General features: G+C 38.3%; 1 protein-coding gene across 3 annotated transcripts in view; it reads right to left on the bottom strand.

Moving 5' to 3' along the window:
* Positions 1-2,942: 2,942 nt before the first annotated feature.
* Positions 2,943-11,960, bottom strand: part of LOC306853401 (protocadherin-19) — a gene marked incomplete at both ends in the record, with an annotated part of 54,307 nt that continues 45,289 nt past the window's right edge. For all 3 annotated transcript variants that reach the window (XM_079390771.1, XM_079390772.1, XM_079390773.1), the window contains one exon: positions 2,943-3,502. In XM_079390771.1, coding sequence (XP_079246897.1) covers positions 2,943-3,502 — 560 coding nt within the window. The remainder of the gene's footprint in view (positions 3,503-11,960) is intronic.

Genomic DNA, 11,960 nt, shown 5'->3' with positions numbered 1-11,960 from the left:
GACGAGGCTCATTTGGGCTTGCCTTATAATTCATTTGTAGCTCAGAGCAGTGTGCGTTGCCATTGGAACTGATTTAGCAGTCGGAGGAAGAACGCATTTGTTGGTCATTATGCTGGGTTTGTTTGCAGAACTAATGATGAGGCCTACAAGCATTTTGGAATTAGATGCTTGACTTTTAAGCCTTCGGGTTAAGTGTAATGTCCTATGAGTGACCCTGATTTTGAGCGCCATTAAAACATCATAATATAGTGTAGTGCATTCACTATAGACAGTCAGTTGCATTTGAGTTTTGTGAAGGGACCTGGTTGTAATGGGGTACCCCTCTCAGTGTTATTTGGGATCGTTGGTCAGTTGTTGTTTTGACAGATAAGTAGCATTGAATTGCACTGGGTATGAATCCAAGCAATAATGTACTTGGGCAGTTGCGTGCATCATCCACTTCAGCAAATTAGAACGATCAGCCATTTGAAATTGACACTCCTCAGTTGGATGATTCCCAAACGGCTGCTTTATTTGGCAGCACTAGGTGTATTTTCTGCAGTCGTTTTTAATTTTTGCAATTATCCAGAATCAGGATATATAAAAACGATGTTGATGTTCTTCAGATTGGACTGCAAGAAAACAAATTTTCATTTGATTCTCATCGCTGCAGCCGCCATTGCCACGCACATAAGCATATTACTTTCAAGGAAAATTAACAGTAGATATTCATATCACATTATAGATTTTAATGAATTATGGCAAGACAAAAGATGCTGAACTCGGGTTGCGCTCATTACATTTCAACAATGCCGTCTCGCTCTCTTCCTCTCCAGTTGAGGCGGATCTATTCCATTATGAGCCATTTGATGGCAAATTAAAAAGAGTGTGATGGAAACATGCAGAACTGATGAAGTTAGACAAGGAGACAAAGTGGAGAACATTTAATAGTTTAATAATAAGCTGCAGTATACATTCAGTGATAATTCCGTTTTTCATGTTGCCAGAAGCTGTTTGGTGAGACCAGCAAAAACATTCAGCTACTTGTTTGTACTTCCCACATTATAAAACAAGTATTGCAAGGAAACTGATTTTGCAATTTCTCTCCGTCCCCCGCTATGGCAATTCCACCAAATCAGTTTTTTTTTCTCTCTTACAGAAAAAAAAAACAAACTTGTTTGGTTGGGCTTGGTAAAATGTTCTTAAATGATTTGGAAAACTGGAGGGCTGTACTTGATGATAGATAGCAAAGCAAGTCTGTCTCAGAGCATCTGGGTTTGCTTTACATGTAACATATCCATTTAGCGCCTCTCAAACACTTCAGAAATGAGTGGAACTGCCTTGAGTGACTTGACATGGTAGTGTTACTCTTACCCTTACTTGAGTATTAAGATTAAACAACAACCTGTTATCTTGAAACTTTAATGTTTGTCGCAGTTTTTTTGGTTTCTTTTGCTATCTCACTCTAAGCTCATTGTACTGACACACTACTGTTGGTGTTGATTTTTTTTTTTCTTTTTTGTAATTTTTTTTGTCTTTTTCTCTTTTTTGCCCACACAGAAACCTGATGGCACAAGAACTGACCAATAAGAAACTCTTTTACAACAAGGTAGACTGCAATAAACAGTTGCCAGGGGTAACACAGTGAACAAAAATTCAAGATCAATTGAAAATTTAAAAAATTAATAACAGTCAATAAAAAGGGGACAAATAAAGAAAAAAAAAGCCAGTTATTTTCAAGTATAACTTACTGATAAAATAACTACACAGCATTAAATATTCTCATTATACATTTTAAATTATTTATAAAATATATTTTGGCATATATGTTTTTTTTTTCCTTTTTGTGTTTGTGTACAAACGCTACTGTAGCTTTAGTTGAACACCAATGTTTATTTTTTTCAGTTTTTACTTTCGCAACAAAACATTAAAGGGATTGTCACATAACAACAGATTATTAAAAATGATAGTAGTAAACCCTAAACAGAGTTCCACATAGCAAGACGTAAGTGACGACCCCTTCTATCCTAGTCCCATAGTCAAAATCCAAAAAAGTACAAGACCAGAGCACGAAGTTCTAGTAAACTGCGCTCCACTGGCTACAATCAGGAAAGGACACAGGAGATTTCAAAAGCAACAAGTCTGATGTTTTTTTTTCTTCTTTTTATCTGTATATATATATTTATATATATATATTTATATCTGGCTGCAAGTCTGGGGGATCAGTCTCTCCCTATTCCAGTTTTTCGGTGAGCTTGAGCTGATAGCGCAACTTCATTTAGCTCCATCTGTGATAAAAAATAAGCACTGTAACGACCTCATGGTTTGCTGACATTGGAATGTCTTGAGGGAAACAGAGAAGGGTTGTCTTATCAGACCAGTGAAAAGCCGCAGAAATGAAATGAGATCTACAGGAGTGTTCCTGTGTACGATTGGTCAGACTGCTTGTGTTAGATGGAAAGAGTCTCGCCATCCGTAGTGTCAGAGAGACCCACGTCCTCTTCAGGAACAGTGAGCGGTTTGGCAGCTGAAGCAAAAACTGCATACCAAAGAAGGCATTAGAATAAAGTTAGAAGTCTCTTTAGAGTCTACAAGGCATGACTGTAATTGGGAGTCACCAGCGGTGCACTGGAAGGTCTTTCTCCTCTAAGGGTAAGACGTGAGGGCAGGGTGGAGCGTGTTGCGCAGCACACAGTAATCAGCCTGTCCACTGCGGACAGACGATTGCGACGAACGTACAAGCGTTGCTGTTACTACCAAGCCACGATGACAGTCTGAGCTCGCAGACACATTTTCAGCTTCGTTTGTTCGGTCTCTGGAGAATACGTTGTGCTGCACATGTGTCTCCCTTCCCCAGGCCTGTTCGGCTCGACGCTTGCAAAAGCACACAAATACACACACACGCACACGTAGACACACACACTCGTAGTAGTGTATGCGCTCTGTGTACACGCGGGAGCCGGTTAAAGCACAATGTCCTTCAGCCGCTTGCTGCCGGGGGACTCCTTCTCACGACCGTCCTGCAGGAGCGTGTTGATCTCCCGCATGGCCGGCTCACTGTCCTTCCCCTCCGGCTGCCGCAGCAGGCTATGGTTGGCTATGCGCTCTGCGTCCCGGCATTTCAGAGTGTTGTAGGTGGAGGGTGGTTTGTACTGGGGGCTCTTCAGGTGCACTGGGGAGGTGATGGGACTGACGGCTTCACGGCCGTTTCCGGCCTCACGCACGGTGCCATTGGTCTTGGGGCTGCAGACGGCCGGCTCCGCCGTTTGCCGCCTACCCCTCTGTTCGGCCCGCTCCTCATCCGCCCCGTCTTTGCCAAAGGTGGCAAAAGTCCTTTTGATGGTGCCACAGTCCTCGTAGTGAGGTACGTCCACGGTGGTGGCCTCAATGGACAGAGCAATGACATTGCGGCCGTGTTCGGGAGACTTCGCTCTCGCTGGCATCGACACCCGAGGCATCCAGCAGCGGTCCGAGTGGCCCAGGATACGACATTCATCTTGGCAGTGGAAACCCTCGGACTGATCTGCACAGGGAGAGAGAGAGAGAAATAGAGAGAGAGAGAGAGAGAGAGAGAGAGAGAAAAAAAAACTAAGAGTTAGTTTTGTTGTCTAACTGCCTTTTGCACAGCTTCTGCTTATTTGCGGTTTCCTTCACGGATTTCAGGCACAGTTTGTTTTGGAGTTTTCATCTTTTCAGTACATGTCAGAGCTGGAAATGGGGGAAACAAGACTGTGGTATGGTGAGGAGCTCCACGCCGTGTTTACGTAAGCTGGCTCTACTGCTTCAACAAGTTTTAATGCTAGACCTTTCGAGGGCCTTTTAATAAAAGCATTTAAAGTGTACATTGCTAAATCAAAAGTGGATCCCCATCTTGTGAGTAATTGTTACACTCTGTTGCCAGGCTTGATAAAAGGAGGGTTTAGAAGTGCAATCAGAGATTTCACAGTAAGGGACACTGGCAAAGTATCCTCATTGTTAAATGCTGAACATTGTGCTACATCTCTCTCATCTAGCTGGCAGTTCTAAATATGTAATGATGTTTTAAAGCTGTTGTGGCGTAAAAAAAAAAAAAGAAAGAAAAGAAAGATATGTCTGAGCCAGTATTAATACAGATCTGTCCTTTGTTGTGTTGGAGGGAAGGGCTTTCAAGCTGCTTTTTGTATCATTATAACAATAAAAAAGCAGAGCTTTCACTTGCTCAAGTTGAGGAGCTGTCTGCCTCTTTTTCTTCCCTTTTATTTAAAAGAGATGCATCTGTAATAATCAAGGCAGCTCTCTTTTTATTAGCAGTCAGCCCAAAACAGCTTTCTGTGTGAGTCCTTTTGACTCCATACATATTTCATTATTGGCCATCTGGATAGACAAGCACGACAAGGGCACTCTCTCTGCTTAAATGTTTGTTAATATACACAAATGGCATTTGCATAACAAAATCGCTTCTTCAGATGGCTGTTTCCACATGCACCACTCACATATAAAAAATAACAGCAATTATAAGAATAATTATGGATTCACTGTTATTAAAATTCAGATCAAGAGCGACAATACTAATTATTTTTAATGTTATTGCTGATAAACAATAAAATACTGATATGCGTAGTTTATTTAGGCGTCTGAATTCTTATTTGAATGTAGGCAAGACATCATATATTTAAAAAAATCTTATAATAAATGTTAAAAACGTTTTTTTTTTTGCTTAGTAGCAAAAGCCTTTTATTTTTGAAGCCTTTTATTTTTCAGGATTTCTTTGATTAACAGAAAGTTCAAAAGAACACTGTTTATTTGAAATATGAATATTTTTTATAAAATTGTTAATGTCATTAGTGTCACGTTTGATCTGTTTGCTGAATAATGTTAATTTATTTTCTTTTTTTAAACATTACTTGCCCCAAACTTTTGAAAACAATAAGCAGAAAAAACGTTTTCAACATTTCTAAAAAGAATAGAATGTTTCTTATATACAGTAAATGCAATATTGTGTGATAGTCAATAACTGTTATGGTACTACAGTATATATGTGTATTCCTTAAGCATGACATTCAAAAGACACATTGATGAATGTTGATATAGAACGTGCAGTATTTGTAAAGCCAGTGGACACCTGTTATTGTTGATTAATTATTGCCAAATGATTCATTGCATGACAGGTTCTCACCCCGTCAATAAAACTAGTCAGAGAATCTACCAGACAGATGTTTGTTGACACATATTGTCAGCTCCCCTATTGGTAAATCAGCCCAAGGGTTGAGACCTTGCTACACACTCGTAGCCCTCAGTGACAGCAAGAGATTGTGGAAAGGATTCACACATTTACATCTGGAACTCCGAGCTTGACGGATCATCCAATTAAAATCACTAATTATCTGCTTTTCCTGCTCTTTCAGGACTCCGAGGGACAACACAGCTTTGGGCCCTGAATCAATATTTAAAGATTGGAGCGTTGCTTTCCAGGATCTCTGCTGCCCAATCTGTCACTATTTTAAAATGTGATCTGATGAGATTGACAGATTACTGACTGAAGTCTGGGGACACTTCGGATCTCCTGCGGCACAAGTGAGAAGATGAGCGCTCCTGTGTGTTTGTGTATCCGTGTCTTGGTGCATTATGAGAGAGGTTTGACCCACATATATAGACGGCAGCATCCGCACCCACATACACGCATGCTTCCTCATGCTAAAACTCAGGCGAGCAGCAGGGAGAATCAAGAAATTAAATTGAAAAAGTAAAAAATAAATTGGAAAGTAAAGCTCTGGATCGACTACGGTATCTCAAGTGGCTCAAATTTAGCCCATAATTACCAAGCCCTGTGAACACACACACAAGTCCACATCTCGAAAGGGCTTTTCATCACCAAAAGTCAATGTTATCACCATAGCAACAAGGGTGAGTCTCACCATTATCCACATATACAGCGAGCGACTGCCGAGGACACCACACCTGCCAAGGCGCAGTCTGCCTACCCAGAATTCCTCCTTTCATTTCATAAGAATCCGCTTTTCTACAGAAGCATGGATTTATCTGCATCCTGCGGATCAATAGGAGGCACTTTAACAAGATTCAAATCGTGTTCACCTCTTGAATGGGCAACGCTCAAAAAAAAAAAGAGTGCATTTTCCAATTCCCGTTCCTTACGATGAGAGGGACAAGTACATACATTGAATGTTGTCGTCTTTTTCAGTCTCGGTCCTTTAGGGGATCTCCCGTGGAGCGATTCTCTTGTAAATTATATCGGCGTGAAAGCAGAACGCCATTAACAGCTCTCTTGCATCCTGTCAGTGGTTTATCCACAAAACTCACAGATGTTTCTCTCAAAGGTCTGTGCTAACCACATAACAAATTGCAGTAAGACATGACAGCCTGTCGACCCCTGACAAAACAAGGATCTTTTCCTATCTTTTTTGCCCTACGAGAGATAGAAATATAATGCCAACAAATGAAGCAATTAAAGCTTCAATGCAGCTGATCTTTGAGTTGTGCAGAAGAGAGCAGTGAAAGGCAGACGGCCCTCCTACGGAGAATGTCTATTGAAAGTCATCAGGAAAATACGCTTGCCAATCAGTTCCGGGAAAAGACTTAAAATACAGTCCAGAGCACTATGAGGGAACATTTTCTGTCAAGGATTTAAAGCCTACTAATTATGGTCTTGGCTTTGGCTGGAGGTGGAAGCTTTAATGTTTTCTCACTCTTCCACATTTGTAAGTAAAGCGCAGAGTTTAGGAAAAATGTCACAGAGATGAAAGTCCCACAGCAGTGCTGACATATCGGAAATATTAAGGTTCAATTTTTGCACCGAGAGGATGAAAGAATGCACGAGGTGTTTTAAATATGTGTACCGGAATCTGCACTCTGCAAGGCTGAAGAATAATGAATAGTGCCACTTGTGATGCAAAGGCTCTCTTCGTAAAAACCCACCACTGCTGTCAGATTGCTGCAGAACAGCATCAGTTTACTTCATGAGAGAGAAGCCCAATCAGATCTGCCCCCTAATGAGGCGGAGAATGAACCTTAGGTTGTTTATTTAGCTCCAGTGACCGCAGGTCAGGGGTCACAGAAAGTTTGAAGGTAGACATGGCAGGTAAAAGATTGCACTTTGCTCTCTAGCCATAACAGGGTTGTGCTCCATTCAGAACTGAATTTAGAATTCCAATTCACTTCCTAAATTTCAACTGATGTAGCAAACAGGATACAGAATTGTCATCTTAATGGAATTTAAATGAAAACTGAAATTCATTAAAAAATATAACTCTAAATTTCTAACTAGATTTTTTTTTTTTGGATAGAGTGGAAAGACGGAACACGTCGATTTCCAAGAATTCATTGCCATTGTTACATTTCTTTGAAAAGCAGAAACTCAGTATGTTTCTCTTCCTGTCAGCTTCCTGAACTCTAAATTCTGTACAACACTGCTCCATAAAGTGGGGTTTTAATGCATAAAAAATGTCTGTTATCATAAATATGGCTAAATGAGCTCAATTTGTGGGTGGGCTGAGTGTTGCATACCCCAAACAAAAGGAATGGCTTTTAATTTGGAAAATAAATTCTGAACATCTTTTGTGTCACTGCCAGACTTTCATCTTGTTTGGAAGCTATTATGCTCCTTCTTAGAAAACGCACTTTCTTTTCTCTCCAAAAATACAGGCACGAATGCTGGAGGTCTGCAGTGTTGATGTAATGCGGGAGAGGGCCAGAGAAAATGCCGCTAATGCACCTGTTTAAATAGGCTCAGGCTCAGAGAGTATATGAGGGAGAGTGGGCATACTCACATCCTCTCAAACACACTGCGCTGGGGATGTAATTGCAACCACGGGGCCCTGCAGTTTTCACAGTGACACTATTCAGTCACTTTGGATTTACGGGCTCAGGGAAAGAACTTCATTTCTTTGAGGAACAAGGTTAAACAGCCAAAGAAACAAGCAAGATGTTCCTAATAAATCAAACCTTTCTGAGCAACACCATGCATCGGTTTAAAGATTAACTATATTAAATGTGAACGTTTTGATGCGGTTTTGAGCGTAAAGATTGTATAAATCATATTTAGACACATTCTGCCTCAAAAAGCATATTTTTCTTCTTGTTTGTCTCTCTCTGTTGTTGTTCCGTGTAGACTGATGAAGCAATACAGCTGCAGCCGACTCCTGTGAGAAATAATATGCTGGAGTGAGAGGCCAGACATCAGTTTGGTGCTCTCTTTCTTTCTTTCTTCTCACTGCAGGTGGGGTAGACACTGGCATAGCATGAGAGAATATAGGTGTAATAATAAATCTGATTTCCAAGCAGTCTTTAGAAAGTGTATATGTATAAAATATATATATATATATATATATATATATATATATTAGTGCTGTCAAACGATTAATCGCATCGAAAATAAAAGTTTTTGTTCACATAATATACTTGTGTGTACTATGAATATTTATTATGTCTATGTAAATACATACACATACCTGTTAATATTTAAGAAAAATATGTTATGTTTATATATTAAACATATTTATCTGTAATATATATAAATGTAAATACATGTAAATGTTTTCAAAATATATACTTTGTGTGTGTATTTATTTATACATAGTAAATATACACAGTACACACACATTATGAGACAAAAAAAAATATGTTGGATGCGATTAATCACGATTAATCGTTTGACAGCACTATATATATATATATATATATATAATATATATATATATATATATATAATATTAGCAGGGGCGTAGATTACGCGGGGGACGTGTCCCCCCACTTTTTATAAAAAGTAAATTCGTCCCCCGCACTTTTTCATTGGACAGTTGTGTTCTCGACATGTTGAGGTTTTAATGGAGCAATGTATATAAATGCAGAATGATTTAAAATTCAAAGAGACAGGATAATTTATACATGACGTTTACGTTTCCATGGCAATCAGTCACTCAGTTTGTGACGTCACGACATGCCCAGGCTCGTGCCCGCGGTCCCGCACCCTGCACTCCATCATTCATTAGAGGTCGAGATGAGTTCAAAGCGGCAAGACACTCTTCACTCCTTTTTTACGAAAAAGTCAAGCAGCGTAAGTTGGCATGTGGGATCCGAATAGTGTTGCACAATGTTGAGTGACTCTGCCTATTGCTCTTGTTGAATAATTAGCAAGTTTTGATGTTCATTATATGGAGAATAAAAAGCTGCCTGGACAAACATGCACTTATTTATTTTCAGTGTATTTTTCCGTAACTCTTTTGTAACGTCTTTTATTTTAACACTTATGTATGTTATCAGAACCCTTCAAATAAGAATAAAGATAATGTTGAACTGAGATTTTACAGCGTTTGCAGCATTGTGACACTCTGCCAATTCTACATGATATATTTCAATCAAGTATGCAAGCACTGATCTGATACAGGACCGATCATCATTTAGGGGTGCTCTATCATTATTGCACTAATTTTACGTTTTTATGTGTTGTCAAGAATGAACAAGAAACAGTCAGCCTAGGTTTGTTAGGACAGAATCAGGACGCCACACAGTGACAGGTGAGAAGAGTGGCTTTTAACACCTGGCTGTTTTTACATTGTATAACGTCTATAATACACAAGCGTTTGTAGGATTATATATGGACCAATCATACAAAACACATAATTAGTCAAATATAGAAAAATAAAAAATAACATTAGTATGATGAACAACTACTCAGCTATCATTTTTAACTACAGTAGGTAATTATTAGCTTGCATATTGGTTGTTTATTAGTACTTAAGCACATATTAATTCTGTATTCTTCATGACGATATTCTGCATCCCATAATCCTAAACTTAACAACTACAACGACTACCTTACAAGCTGTTAATAAGCAGTAAATTAAGAGTTTATTGAGGCAAAAGTCATAGTTAATAGTGAATATGTGTTTATCATTCTAAAGTGTTAAAAATTAATTTAGGATACAAATTATTGGTTATTGTCCAGCAGTGTACTTAATTAGTTATTTTCTTCTGTATGTCACTATTCCCTGTATGTACGTTTCAAACACTACCATATTTGCTATAGACAGAGGCAGACGTGAATTCAGAGTTGAGAGTGAATGAGGCAGAAAGTTTCAGTGAGGCTTCAGAGGTAAAGATTATTTACAGCATTGTCTATGATAAGATATTTCTTATACCTTTTAACATAGACTAATCAGACTAATGTATAATAGAACAGAACAGAATAAAGAAGTATGTGAATGTGCAAGTATCATTACTGTGTGCCATGTACTGTACATACAACACACACAAAATACAATTAGAAATATGTAAACAATAGTACCCTTATAAGGACATCTTTGTAACTTATACTCAAAAAGGTGCATATTAGTACATTAGAGTAACTTTTTGGGGTAAATAAGGTACAAAGATGTGCTTTTAAGGGTACTGTCCCAGTGACAAGCTGTTGTATTTCTTTCTTTCTTTTTCTTTTTTCTATTTTTCTTTCCTTCTATTTTATAATCATACATAATAATATAATCATAAAGCATATTAAGCAAAAAGGTATGATTAAAAATAAAACATGTCAATTAGACAAGGGTTAACTGAAAAAAAACAACAACAAAAAAACAGGTATAACACTAGACATTCCATCCCCCCCACTTTTGAAATGATGGCTACGCCCCTGTATATTAGTGCTGTCAATCGATTAAAAAAAGTCCTGGACTGTGATTAATCATGATTAATCGCAAATTTAAAATACTAGGATTTACCTGTAAATGTGTTGAAATAAAGAAATGCATGACAAACTAGTTTAACGAAACAGAACCTTTCAAATCTCCGCTAGGTATGAGACATAATCCTTATTATTCTTTTGCTTTTTTTTTCAGCCATTATCAGCCTTTATTCTGGCAATAAAGCATTTACCAAGCCACATCGCTTCAATCCCCGTACACATTTAACCAACTATTATTTCTAGAAAAGTATTTCTAAATAAATACAACAAAACATTTTCTTGCGACCTTACATGAAGTATTATGATAAAATGCATTATGAAGAAGAATTGGACCTGTTCTGCAGGTGCATTAGAGCTAATATTAGCATCATGCTACATAAGACAATTTATGAGATGAATAGTACACTTTTACTCAGAACTCACTTTAATAACTTTGTAATAACATCCTTTTGCGATCACATGTGTGCACATACACTGGGCGGCCACGGTACATTATAAAAGGAGCCCAAAAGACGCAACCCACGGCTCTGTAATTTTTCCTGCGACTGTATTTTCAAAATAGCCCAATTGTGCGGGAAAACCGCGACCCTGGCAACACTGGTTCACTGTACCCTTATCACATACGAGTATACATATCTCTCACGCACTGTCGCTCTCTCTCTCTCTCTCTCTCTCTGCGTTCGCTTCTCTTTTGTTTAGCTCGGCGCCTCATAATCACACAATCCCTGCGTCCCAATGTGCATACTATTCACCCTATCTGCCCTAAATAGTATTGAAAAATACAACGATCACATAGAATTTAGGATGGATAGTGTGCACATTGGGACGCAGGAAATGATTACCTTCCGCACTGCGATGACGGCAAGAAGTTGGGGTCAAACCTTATCAAACGATTAATTTGCATTAAAAAAATATTAAAGCGTTAAAATTTTTTGATTAATTGCATGCGTTAACGCTGACAGCCCTAATATATATACATATATATTTCTTTATTAATCCTATTATTTTTGTTTATTATATTAGGCTATATTAATAAGAAAACTGATTTCCAATCAGTCTTTAGAAAGCATAATAAAACAGAAACAATGTAAAATTCTGTACTTTATTTATTTGATTATTTATTGTTATTATCTATCTATCTTATTATTTAGTTATTATCTCTGGACCTTGCTGCTTGCCTATCCTTTGTAATAGATGAACCATTAAACCGTAGGCCAGGTTTATTTGGATATATAAGATTTGAATAAATGTTTTACAAGCATCGTTCATCTCAGTCACGTCATTCATTGCAGCCAGAGGAAGTGGCCGG

This window comes from Barbus barbus, assembly GCF_936440315.1.
Source record: "Barbus barbus genome assembly, chromosome: 33".
Taxonomy (NCBI): domain Eukaryota; kingdom Metazoa; phylum Chordata; class Actinopteri; order Cypriniformes; family Cyprinidae; genus Barbus; species Barbus barbus.
The sequence above is the reverse complement of the archived record's forward strand: the minus strand, read 5'-3'. Positions and strand labels throughout refer to the sequence as shown.